Raw genomic sequence first — 14,434 nt, 5'->3', positions numbered from 1 at the left:
TTTACGTGGCTGCAAGAGGGTTCTAGCAAGAACGTTTTCTTACCTACGTTAAAGCCACAACGTGATTTGTCAACTTCTATTTACCCTTCATAAGGACCCTTTTCGTCGAATCCGCTCCAACTAAAGTGGGAGAGACAGACACCTGCCAGCCACCTTATGCAACTAGTGCATGTCAGTCGGTGGAACCGGTCTCACGTAAGCGTACGTGTAAGGTTGGTCCGGGCCGCTTCATCCCACAATACTGCTGAAGCAAAATAAGACTAGTAGCGGCAAGAAAGTTGACAACATCTACGCCCACAACAAATTGTGTTCTACTCGTGCAAAGAGAACTACGCATAGACCTAGCTCATGATGCCACTGTTGGGGAACGTTGCAGAAAACAAAAAAATTTCCTACGTTTCACCAAGATCAATCTATGGAGTCAACTAGCAACGAGAGGGGAGTGCATCTACATACCCTTGTAGATCGCGCGCGGAAGCGTTCAAGAGAACGGGGATGAGGGAGTCGTACTCGTCGTGATCCAAATCACCGAAGATCCTAGCGCCGAACGGACGACACCTCCGCGTTCAACACACGTACGGTCAGTGTGGCGTCTCCTCCTTCTTGATCCAGCAAGGGGGAAGGAGAGGTTGATGGAGATCCAGCAGCACGACGGTGTCGACGGTGTGGAGGTGGATGCAGCAGTCACCGCAGCAGGGCTTCACCGAGCTTCTGCGAGAGGGAGAGGTGTAGCAGGGGAGAGGGAGGCGCCAAGACTTCAGGGTGCGGCTGCCCTCCCTCCCCCCTTTATATAGGCCCCCTTAGGGGTGCGCCGGCCCTAGGAGATGGGATCTCCTAGGGGGTGCGGCCAAGGGGGTGGAGTGCCCCCCAAGGCAAGTGGAGGCGCCCCCTCCCCTAGGGTTCCCAACCCTAGGCGCATGGGGGGGCCCAAGAGGGTGCGCACCAGCCCACTATGGGCTGGTTCCCTCCCCACTTCAGCCCATGGGGCCCTCCGGGATGGGTGGCCCCACCCGGTGGACCCCCGAGACCCTTCCGGTGGTCCCGGTACAATACTGTTGACCCCCGAAACTCTCCCGATCGCCGAAACTGCACTTCCTATATATAATTCTTCACCTCCGGACCATTCCGGAACTCCTCGTGACGTCCGGGATCTCATCCGGGACTCCGAAAAACTTTTGGGTTACTGCATACTCATATCTCTACAACCCTAGCGTCACCGAACCTTAAGTGTGTAGACCCTACGGGTTCGGGAGACATGTAGACATGACCGAGACGACTCTCCGGCCAATAACCAACAGCGGGATCTGGATACCCATGTTGGCTCCCACATGCTCCTCGATGATCTCATGGGATGAACCACGATGTCGAGGATTCAAGCAACCCCGTATACAATTCCCTTTGTCAATTGGTACGTTACTTGCCCGAGATTCAATCGTCGGTATCCCAATACCTCGTTCAATCTTGTTACCGGCAAGTCACTTTACTCGTACCGTAATGCATGATCCCGTGACCAGACACTTGGTCACTTTGAGCTCATTATGATGATGCATTACCGAGTGGGCCCAGAGATACCTCTCCGTCATATGGAGTGACAAATCCTAGTCTTGATCCATGTCAACCCAACAGACACTTTCGGAGATACCCGTAGTATACCTTTATAGTCACCCAGTTACATTGTGACGTTTGGTACACCCAAAGCACTCCTACGGTATCCGGGAGTTACACGATCTCATGGTCTAAGGAAAAGATACTTGACATTGGAAAAACTCTAGCAAACGAACTATACGATCTTGTGCTATGTTTAGGATTGGGTCTTGTCCATCACATCATTCTCCTAATGATGTGATCTCGTTATCAATGACATCCAATGTCCATAGTCAGGAAACCATGACTATCTGTTGATCAACGAGCTAGTCAACTAGAGGCTTACTAGGGACATGTTGGTGTCTATGCATTCACACATGTATTACGATTTCCGGATAACACAATTATAGCATGAATAAAAGATAATTATCATGAACAAGGAAATATAATAATAATCCTTTTATTATTGCCTCTAGGGCATATTTCCAACACTATGACGGTATGGGGAACAGTAGTGGGAGAGCATGCCCAAGGAGGTTTGAAGCGAGATGGTTTCACGAAAAAGATTTCTGTAATCTTGTCACGGAAGCTTGGGCGGAAGTGGAGGAAATGCTGGGCTTGTCTGGTATAGCTGCAAAGTTAAATTTGATGCATGCTAAATTTCATGATTGGGATCAGCGGGTGCTGAAGAAGCCCAAGAAAAGATTACGACAAGCTCAAAAGGAGTTGGAAAACGTGATGGCTGGTCCGATGGATGATGAGTCTGACACAAAGCGGAAGGAGCTAGCGGAGCTGGTCGAATACCTACTAGAAATTGAAGAGATACAGACTATGCAGCGTTCAAGGGCAACATGGCTTTCTTGTGGTGACCGAAATACAAAGTTTTTTCAAGTCTTTGCATCTGCTAGGAGGAAAAGAAACTATGTCAAGAAACTGAAAGATGAAGGAGGAAGTCTGATCGAGGGTATTCCAGAGTTGAATTCCCATATTCATGACTACTTTTCGACCCTCTTTACATCTGAAGTGCAGCATACAAATCCCAGCTTATTGGAAAAAGTGCGGACCAAGGTCACCACCCAAATGAATGAATTTCTTTTGGCTCCTTTTTCGGCAGAGGATGTTAAAAAGGCAGTGTTTAGTATAGGGGATCTGAAAGCCATGGCCCGGATGGTATCCATGCTATCTTTTTCAAGATGTTCTGGCATATCATTGGTCAGGATATATCTTTTGGGGAACGTAGCATAAATTCAAAATTTTCCTACGTGTCACCAAGATCTATCTATGGAGTCATCTAGCAATGAGGGAGGAGTGGATCTACATACCCTTGTAGATCGCGCGCGGAAGCGTTCAAGAGAACGGGGTTGATGGAGTCGTACTCGTCGTGATCCAAATCACCGATGATCCTCTTGGGGCTGGTGCCCTTGGCCCATATAGGCCAAGGCGCACCCCCTACAGCCCATGTGGCCCCCGGGGCAGGTGGCCCCACCCGGTGGACCCCCGGGACCCTTCCGGTGGTCCCGATACAATACCGGTGACCCCGAAACTTATCCCGATGGCCGAAATAGCACTTCCTATATATAATTCTTTACCTCCGGACCATTCCGGAACTCCTCGTGACGTCCGGGATCTCATACGGGACTCCGAACAACTTTCGGGTTACCGCATACTAATATCTCTATAACCCTAGCGTCACCGAACCTTAAGTGTGTAGACCCTACGGGTTCGGGAGACATGCAGACATGACCGAGATGAATCTCCGGTCAATAACCAACAGCGGGATCTGGATACCCATGTTGGCTCCCACATGTTCCACGATGATCTCATCGGATGAACCACGATGTCAAGGACTTAATCAATCCCGTATACAATTCCCTTTGTCTATCGGTATGACACTTGCCCAAGATTCGATCGTCGGTATCCCGATACCTTGTTCAATCTCATTACCGGCAAGTCTCTTTACTCATTCCGTAACACATCATCCCGTGATAAACTCCTTGATCACATTGTGCACATTATGATGATGTCCTACCGAGTGGGCCCAGAGATACCTCTCCATTTACACGGAGTGACAAATCCCAGTCTCGATTCGTGCCAACCCAACAGACACTTTCGGAGATACCTGTAGTGTACCTTTATAGCCACCCAGTTACGTTGTGACGTTTGGCACACCCAAAGCAATCCTACGGTATCCGGGAGTTGCACAATCTCATGGTCTAAGGAAATGATACTTGACATTAGAAAAGCTATAGCATACGAACTACATGATCTTGTGCTACGCTTAGGATTGGGTCTTGTCCATCACATCATTCTCCTAATGATGTGATCCCGTTATCAATGACATCCAATGTCCATGGTCAGGAAACCGTGACCATCTATTGATCAACGAGCTAGTCAACTAGAGGCTTACTAGGGACATGGTGTTGTCTATGTATCCACACATGTATTTGAGTTTCCTATCAATACAATTCTAGCATGGATAATAAACGATTATCATGAACAAGGAAATATAATAATAATAACTAATTTATTATTGCCTCTAGGGCATATTTCCAACAGTCTCCCACTTGCACTATAGTCAATAATCTAGTTCACATCGTCATGTGATTAACACTCACAGGTCACATCGCCATGTGACCAACATCCAAAGAGTTTACTAGAGTCAATAATCTAGTTCACACTACCATGTGATTAACACTCGATGAGTTCTGGGTTTGATCATGTTATGCTTGTGAGAGATGTTATAGTCAACGGGTCTGAATCTTTCAGATCCGTATGTACTTCGCAAATTTCTTATGTCATCTTGTAGATGCAACTACTACGCTACATTTGGAGCCATTCCAAATAACTGTTCTACTATACGAATCCAGTTTACTACTCAGAATAATCTGGATTAGTGTCAAAGTTTGCATCGGCGTATCCCTTTACGACGAACTCTTTTACCACCTCCATAATCGAGAAAATTCCTTAGTCCACTAGTTACTAAGGATAACTTTGACCACTGTCCTGTGATCCATTCTTGGATCACTCTTGTACCCCTTGACTGACTCATGGCAAGGCACACTTCAGGTGCGGTACACAGCATAGCATACTGTAGAGAGCCTATGATAAAAGCATATGGGACGTCCTTCGTCCTTCCTCTTTCTTCTACCGTGGTCGAGCTTTAAGTCTTAACTTCATACCTTACAACTCAGGCAAGAACTCCTTCTTTGACTGATCCATCTTGAACACCTTCAAGATCATGTCAAGGTATGTGCTCATTTGAAAGTACCATTAAGCGTTTTGATCTATCCTTATAGATCTTGATGCTCAATGTTCAAGTAGCTTAATCCAGGCTTTCCATTGAAAAACACTTTCCAAATAACCCTACATGCTTTCTAGAAATTCTACATCATTTCCGATCAACAACATGTTAACAACACATACTCATCGGAAATTCTATAGTGCTCCCACTCACTTTGGAGATACAAGATTCTCATAAACTTTGTATAAACCCAAAATCTTTGATCATCATCAAAGCATACATTCCAACTCCGAGATGCTTACTCTAGTCCCTAGAAGGATTGCTGGAGCTTTGCATACTTATTAGCATCTTTCAGGATTGACAAAACCTTCCGGTTGTATCACATACAACCTTTCCTCAAGAAACGTCGAGGAAACAATGTTTTGACATCCTATCTGTAAGATTTCATAAATAATGCAGTAATCGCTAATATAATTCCAACAGACTCTTAGCATCGCTACGAGTGAGAAAGTCTCATCGTAGTCAACTCCTTGAACTTGTCAGAAAACATCTTAACGACAAGTCGAGCTTTCTTAATGGTGACATTTACCATCATTGTCCGTCTTCCTTTTAAAATCCATCTGCACTCAACAGCCTTACGACCATCGAGTTGTTCTGCCAAAGTCTACACTTTGTTTTCATATATGGATCCTCTCTCGGATTTTATGGCCTCGAGCCATTTATCGGAATCCGGGCCCACCATCGCTTCTCCATAGCTCGTAGGTTCATTGTTGTCTAGCAACATGACTTCCAAGACAGGATTATGTACCACTCTGAAGTAGTACGCATCCTTGTCATCCCACGAGGTTTGGTAGTGACTTGATCCGAAGTTTCATGATCACTATCATAAGCTTCCACTTCAATTGGTGTAGGTGCCACAGGAACAACTTCCTGTGCCCTGCCACACACTAGTTGAAGAGACGGTTCAATAACCTCATCAAGTCTCCACCATCCTCCCACTCAATTCTTTCGAGAGAAACTTTTCCTCGAGAAAGGACCCGATTCTAGAAACAATCCCTTATTGCTTTCGGATCTGAGACAGGAGGTATACCCAACTGTTTTGGGTGTCCTATGAAGATGCATTTATCCGCTTTGGGTTCGAGCTTATCAGCCTGAAACTTTTTCACATAAGCGTCACAGCCCCAAACTTTTAAGAAATGACAGCTTAGGTTTCTCTAAACCATAGTTCATACGGTGTCATCTCATCGGAATTACGTGGTGCCCTATTTAAAGTGAATGTGGTTGTCTCTAATGCCTAACCCATAAACTATTGTGGTAATTCGATAAGAGACATCATGGTATGCATCATATCCAACAGGGTGCAGTTATGATGTTCGGACACACCATCACACTATGGTGTTCTAGGCTGTATTAGTTGTGAAACAATTTCCACAATGTCTTAATTCTGTGCCAAACTCGTAATTCAGATATTCATCTCTATGATCATATCATAGATCTTTTATCCTCTTGTCACGACGATCTTTCAACTTCACCCTGAAATTACTTGAACCTTTCAATAATTCAGACTTGTGATTCATCAAGTAAATATACTCAACATCTACTCAAATCATCTGTGAAGTAAGAACATAACGATATCCACTACATGCCTCAGCACTCATTGGATTGCACACATCAAAATGTATTACTTCCAACAAGTTGCTTTCTAGTTTCATTTTACTGAAAACGAGGCTTTCAGTCATCTTGCCCATGTGGTATGATTTGCATGTCTCAAGTGATTCAAAATCAAGTGAGTCCAAACGGTCCATTTGCATGGAGTTTCTTCATGCATATACACCAATAGACATGGTTCGCATGCCTCAAACTTTTCAAAAATGAGTGAGTCCAAAGATCCATCAACATGGAGCTTCTTCATGCATTTTATACCGATATGACTTAAGTGGCAGTGCCACAAGTAGGTGGTACTATCATTACTATCCTATATCTTTTGGCATGAACATGTGTATCACTACGATCGAGATTCAATAAACCATTCATTTTAGGCGTAAGACCATTGAAGGTATTATTCAAATAAACAGAGTAACCATTATTCTCCTTAAATGAATAACCGTATCGCGATAGACATAATCCAATCATGTCTATGCTCAACGCAAACACCAAATAACAATTATTTAGGTTTTAATACCAATCTCGATGGTAGAGGGAGCGTGCGATGCTTGATCATATCAACATTGGAAACACTTCCAACACATATCATCAGCTCACCTTTAGCTAGTCTCTGTTTATTCCGTAGCTTTTATTTCGAGTTACTAACACTTAGCAACCGAACCGGTATCTAATACCCTGGTGCTACTAGGTGTACTAGTAAAGTACACATTAACATAATGTATATCCAATATACTTCTATCGACAGTCTTCTCATCTACCAAGTATCTAGGGTAATTCTGCTCCAGTGGCTGTTCCCCTTTATTACAGAAGCACTTAGTCTCGGGCTTGGGTTCAACCTTGGGTTTCTTCACTAGAGCAGCAGCTGAATTGCCGTTTCATGAAGTATCCCTTTGTTCCCTTGCCCTTCTTGAAACTAGTGGTTTCACCAACCATCAACAATTGATGCTCCTTCTTGATTTCTACTTTCGCGGTGTCAAACATCGCGAATATCTCAAGGATCATCATATATGTCCCTGATATATCATAGTTCATCACGAAGCTCTAGCAGCTTGGTGGTAATGACTTCGGAGAACCATCACTATTTCATCTGGAAGATCAACTCCCACTCGATTCAAGCGATTGTTGTACTCGAACAATCTGAGCACAAGTTCAACAATTGATCTTTTCTCCCATAGTTTGCAGGCTAAGAAAATCGTCGGAGGTCTTATACCTCTTGACGTGGGCACGAGCCTGAAATCCCAATTTCAGCCCTCGAAACATCTCATATGTTTCGCGACGTTTCAAAACGTCTTCGGTGCCTCAACTCTAAGCCGTTTCACTGAACTATCATGTAGTTATCAAAACGTGTATGTCAGATGTTCGCAACATCCACAGACAACGTTCGAGGTTCAGCACACTGAGCGGTGCATTAAGGACATAAGCCTTCTAAGAAGCAATGAGGACAATCTTCAGTTTACGGACCTAGTCCGCATAATTGCTACTATCAACTTTCAACTAAATTTTCTCTAGGAACATAACTAAACAGTAGAACTGAAGCGCGAGCTACGACATAATTTGCGAAGACCTTTTGACTATGTTCAGGATAATTAAGTTCATCTTATGAACTCCCACTCAGATAGACATCCCTCTAGTCATCTAAGTGATTACATGATCCGAATCAACTAGGCCGTGTCCGATCATCACGTGAGACGGACTAGTCATCATCGGTGAACATCTTCATGTTGATCGTATCTGCCATACGACTCATGCTCGACCTTTCGGTCTTCTGTGTTCCGAGGCCATGTCTGTACACATGCTAGGCTCGTCAAGTCAACCTAAGTGTTTCGCGTGTGTAAATCTGTCTTACACCCGTTGTATGTGAACGTTAGAATCTATCACACCCGATCATCACGTGGTGCTTCGAAACAACGAACTGTCGCAACAGTGCACAGTTAGGGGGAACACTTTCTTGAAATTATTATGAGGGATCATCTTATTTACTACCGTCGTTCTAAGTAAACAAGATGCAAAAACATGATAAACATCACATGCAATCAAATAATAGTGACATGATATGGCCAATATCATATAGCTCCTTTGATCTCCATCTTGGGGCTCCATGATCATCTTGTCACCGGCATGACACCATGATCTCCATCATCATGATCTCTATCATCGTGTCTTCATGAAGTTGTCTCGTCAACTATTACTTCTACTACTATAGCTAACGGTTAGCAATAAAGTAAAGTAATTACATGATGTTTATGTTGACACGCAGGTCATAAATAAATTAAGACAACTCCTATGGCTCCTGCCGGTTATCATACTCATCGACATGCAAGTCGTGATTCCTATTACAAGAACATGATCAATCTCATACATCACATATATCATTCATCACATCCTTTTGGCCATATCACATCACATAGCATACCCTGCAAAAACAAGTTAGACGTCCTCTAATTGTTGTTTGCATGTTTTACGTGGCTGCTATGGGTTTCTAGCAAGAACGTTTCTTACCTACGCAAAAACCACAACGTGATATGCCAATTGCTATTTACCCTTCATAAGGACCCTTTTCATCGAATCCGATCCGACTAAAGTGGGAGAGATAGACACCCGCTAGCCACCTTATGCAACTAGTGCATGTCAGTCGGTGGAACCAGTCTCACGTAAGAGTACGTGTAAGGTCGGTCCAGGCCGCTTCATCCCACAATGCCACCGAATCAAGATTGGACTAGTAACGGTAAGCATATTGAACAAAATCAACGCCCACAACTACTTTGTGTTCTACTCGTGCATAGAAACTACGCATAGACCTAGCTCTGATACCACTATTGGGGAACGTAGCATAAATTCAAAATTTTCCTACATGTCACCAAGATCTATCTATGGAGTCATCTAGCAACGAGGGAGGAGTGGATCTACATACCCTTGTAGATCGCGCGTGGAAGCGTTCAAGAGAACGGGGTTGATGGAGTCGTACTCGTCGTGATCCAAATCACCGATGATCCTAGCGCCGAACGGACGGCACCTCTGCGTTCAACACACGTACGGAGCAGTGACGTCTCCTCCTTCTTGATCCAGCAAGGGGGAAGGAGAGGTTGATGGACATCCAGCAGCACGACGGCGTGGTGGTGGAAGTAGCGGGATTCCAACAGGGCTTCGCCAAGCGCTGCGGGAGGAGGGAGATGTGTCATGGGAGGGAGAGGGAGGCGCCAGGGCTCAGTTATGGTTGCCCTCCCTTCCCCCCACTATATATAGGGCCAAGGGAGAGGGGGGGCGCAGCCTTGGCCCTTCCTCCAAGGAAGGGTGCGGCCAGGGAGGAGTCCCTCCTCCCCAAGGCACCTCGGAGGTGCCTTCCCCCTTTAGGACTCTTCCTCTCCCTTGATTCTTGGCGCATGGGCCTCTTGGGGCTGGTGCCCTTGGCCCATATAGGCCAAGGCGCACCCCCTACAGCCCATGTGGCCCCCCGGGGCAGGTGGCCCCACCCGGTGGACCCCCGGGACCCTTCCGGTGGTCCCAGTACAATACCGGTGACCCCGAAACTTGTCCCGATGGCCAAAATAGCACTTCCTATATATAATTCTTTACCTCCGGACCATTTCGGAACTCCTCGTGACGTCCGGGATCTCATCCGGGACTCCGAACAACTTTCGGGTTACCGCATACTAATATCTCTATAACCCTAGCGTCACCGAACCTTAAGTGTGTAGACCCTACGGGTTCGGGAGACATGCAGACATGACCGAGATGAATCTCTGGTCAATAACCAACAGCGGGATCTGGATACCCATGTTGGCTCCCACATGTTTCACGATGATCTCATCGGATGAACCACGATGTCAAGGACTTAATCAATCCCGTATACAATTCCCTTTGTCTATCGGTATGACACTTGCCCGAGATTCGATCGTCGGTATCCCGATACCTTGTTCAATCTCGTTACCGGCAAGTCTCTTTACTCGTTCCGTAACACATCATCCCGTGATAAACTCCTTGATCACATTGTGCACATTATGATGATGTCCTACCGAGTGGGCCCAGAGATACCTCTCCGTTTACACGGAGTGACAAATCCCAGTCTTGATTCGTGCCAACCCAACAGACACTTTCGGAGCTACCTGTAGTGTACCTTTATAGCCACCCAGTTACGTTGTGACGTTTGGCACACCCAAAGCACTCCTACGGTATCCGGGAGTTGCACAATCTCATGGTCTAAGGAAATGATACTTGACATTAGAAAAGCTATAGCATACGAACTACATGATCTTGTGCTACGCTTAGGATTGGGTCTTGTCCATCACATCATTCTCCAAATGATGTGATCCCGTTATCAACGACATCCAATGTCCATGGTCAGGAAACCGTGACCATCTATTGATCAACGAGCTAGTCAACTAGAGGCTTACTAGGGACATGGTGTTGTCTATGTATCCACACATGTATTTGAGTTTCCTATCAATACAATTCTAGCATGGATAATAAACGATTATCATGAACAAGGAAATATAATAATAATAACTAATTTATTATTGCCTCTAGGGCATATTTCCAACAATATCAAATGAAGTGTTGCAAGCAATCAACTCCAGAAAGATACATGATGACTGGAATAATACTGTCATTGTGATGATCCCGAAAGTTGAAACACCTGAGCTGGTGAGTCAAGTTCGTCCTATAAGCCTTTGTAATGTTCTCTATAAAATCATCTCTAAGATGTTAGCCTTGTGTTTGAAGAATATCCTGCCGGACATTATCTCTCCCACACAGAGCGCTTTTGTACCAGGAAGGATGATTACTGATAACATTTTAATTGCTTATGAATGTGTGCATAAGATCAAGAATAAGAGAGCTGGTAATGGTCTTTGTGCCGTAAAATTGGACATGCACAAAGCTTATGATAGAGTTGAATGGTCATTCTTGCATGATATGATGACCGCCCTGGGTTTTCATGAACACTGGATAGATATGATGATGGCATGTGTGACCTCTGTTAAGTACAAAGTAAGATTTAATTCTCAAGAGACAGAAGATGTTGTTCCCACCAAGGGTTTAAGGCAGGGAGACCCTATCTCCCCATACTTGTTCCTATTATGTGCGGAAGGTCTTTCTAGTTTACTGCAGTATGAAGAAGAAGCTGGTGGCATTGAAGGAATCAAAGTGTGTAGAAATGCACCGTCAGTATCACATATCTTATTTGCTGACGATTCTTTGATTCTAATGACAGCAGATACCTTAAATGCAGCTTCCTTACAGCATGCTCTAGATACCTATTGCCAAAGTTCAGGACAGATGGTGAGTTTAAACAAATCAAGTGTCTTTTTTAGCCCAAACACTTCAGCTGTGTCCAGAACTGAAATTTGCCAAATCCTTAATATTGATACTGAAGCATTATCCGATAAGTATCTTGGATTGCCTGCTATGGTGGGTGCAGACCGAAGTGATTGCTTTAGACATTTCTGTGAAAGAATCAAGGAAAGGCTAAAAGAATGGATTGAAAAACAGCTTTCCACAGGAGGGAAGGAGATACTTATTAAATCTATTGCCCAAGCAATACCAGTTTTTGCAATGTCGGTATTTAGTATTCCTAAAGGGATATGCAAGGAGATCACAGACATGATTGCGGAGTTTTGGTGGGGAGATGATGAGGATCATAAAAGGATGCATTGGTACACGTGGTGGAAAATGTGCTACCCTAAAAACTTGGCAATGCTTTCAAAGCAATGTTGGCGCCTAATTAATAATCCTGATTCCCTTTGCGCTCGGGTGTTAAAAGCTAAATATTATCCAAATGTTGATTTACTCCATGCAACACTTAAAAATGGGGCTTCGTTCACTTGGCAGAGTTTGTTGAAGGGACTGGAGACCTTCAAGCTTGGGTACATATGGCGCATTGGTACTGGAGAGAAAGTAAACATTTGGCAGGATCCATGGGTACCAGCAAGTCCAGACCATAAGATAATCTCAAGCCGGGGTCAATCTGTCCTAACTAAGGTGAGCGAACTATTGGATCCTTATGAAGGAACATGGGATGAAGAGTTGTTAAGATCTAATTTTAACCCAGTTGATGTTCAAAGGATACTGCAGATTCCAATTAATACTAGCTCTTTTGAGGACTTTATTGCATGGCACCCTGAACGTAATGGCATCTTCACGGTTCGATCAGCTTATACAGTTCGGTGGAATCGATCTTTCAGGGCACATGCAAATAGATCAGGGGTTCCAGCGGGCTCCGAAACTCCGGAGATTTGGAGGAAACTTTGGAAACTTACGATCCCACGTAAAGTTTCAATATTCTGTTGGTGGGCGTTACATGGAATAATCCCCCTAAAATCGATTCTAGTCAATCGACATGTTGGAAGTGAAGACGGGTGCCCAATATGTCATGGAGCGGCTGAAGATATTAAACATCTTCTATTCGGTTGTACTCATGCGAAGGAACTATGGAGAAACTTGGGGGTAATAGAAATTGTTGAACAGGCTATGGTGGGGCAGCGATCAGGTTCGGTGGTCCTGGAAAATCTGCTACTGATGGATGATCGACCTCTCGCTCTTAAGCCGGGCTTGGACGTCAAACAGGTGATAGCTGTGGGGGGTGGTACCTATGGTGGATCCGTCGTGAGTTGACACATAATGGTACACCTCCTCTACCCCCCAGATGGTCAATGTCTGTAATGGCTATCGCAAATAATTTTCAGGAGGCAAATAAAAAACCCCGAGATAACCATATACAGAGATGGCTGAAACCTGATCCAAAGTTTGTAAAGGTGAATGTTGATGCAGCATATTTTGAGAATGAGAGGGCGGGGGCAACAGCTACTGTGACCAGAGATGAGAAAGGGAATTTCCTGGCAGCCCAATGTAAATTCTTACCCTATGCTGTTGATGTGGTATCCTCTGAAGCTCAAGCGATGAGGGATGGACTTGTGCTTGCGAATTCCTTGGGGTTCCCTAGAGTGGAAGCTGAATCAGACTCGACAACGATGATTGAACAATGCTCAGGCCAAAACAGATGGTGGGATGTGGCAGCAGTGATCTTCGCGGAGTGCGTGGAAGTGGCATCGCTGATTGGGAAGGTTATCTTTAGGCATTGTGGTCGTGAAACGAACCAAGTAGCTCATGTGCTAGCAAATTATTCTTTTTGTAATAAGCTTAGTAGGAGTTGGGTTAACGATCCTCCTGATTGTGTTATCCCCAAACTCTTGGATGATGTAATTCCAATTTAATATGCAATAAAGCTAGCCATGATGGTCTTCCCTAAAAAAACGTGCGTGGAAGGCACGCCCCCTCACGCTGTCCATGTAGGATAGAAAAAGTGCCTCCGGTCGAGTTGTGATTGGTATGCCGAACAGTTGAAAGAACAGAAAAAACAGATCACACAGCCCAACCCCTGGCGATTCCTCTCCCTCTCCCTCGTCTGGGCCTCCCCCACATCCGTCGCCGCCACCAGCGCCCTTCCCCACAGCCGCCGCCCCCGCCCCTTCTCCCCTCCATCGAAAACCTTCTCCCCTCCCCCTCTCCCCAAATCGAGCAACTGTAATAACCCATATTTTTGGGTTATTAATTTAAATTAAGATGATTAATTAAATTTCTATTATTTGTTTAACAGAAAATATTGGGAAATAAGTTATGCTAGATTATTGTTTCAAAGAATTAGACTAGAGCTGTAATTTTTGCATGCTTTAAATATTAGAAAATTACACACTAAGTAAGAGTGTGTATGTGCACATAGACTTGCATCCATGCACTCACGTTGAGGTATGTATGGGAAGTACTACTAGCTAGTTGGCAGCATAAGCTTTATAAGAGAGTTAACGTGGCATTTGAATGGATGGAACTGGACCATGTACAAATGATAGATCGGTAGATATTTCCTAGTACTAGAACTCCAAGTCAACTAGATGCATGCATGTCATGATGAGAATGCACACGTATGTACTGTCCTTGCTAGCTAAGTAAAAA

General features: G+C 44.6%; 1 protein-coding gene across 1 annotated transcript; it reads left to right on the top strand.

Moving 5' to 3' along the window:
- Window positions 1-2,085: 2,085 nt before the first annotated feature.
- Window positions 2,086-2,829, top strand: LOC147956837 (uncharacterized). Its single transcript, XM_087531471.1, has one exon. It carries the CDS (start codon window positions 2,086-2,088, stop codon window positions 2,827-2,829), a length of 744 nt encoding a protein of 247 aa, XP_087387597.1.
- Window positions 2,830-14,434: the final 11,605 nt, after the last annotated feature.

Source organism: Triticum urartu, chromosome 7A (assembly GCF_056163025.1).
Source record: "Triticum urartu cultivar PI428250 chromosome 7A, HENAU_Tu73, whole genome shotgun sequence".
Classification (NCBI taxonomy): domain Eukaryota; kingdom Viridiplantae; phylum Streptophyta; class Magnoliopsida; order Poales; family Poaceae; genus Triticum; species Triticum urartu.
The sequence above is the reverse complement of the archived record's forward strand: the minus strand, read 5'-3'. Positions and strand labels throughout refer to the sequence as shown.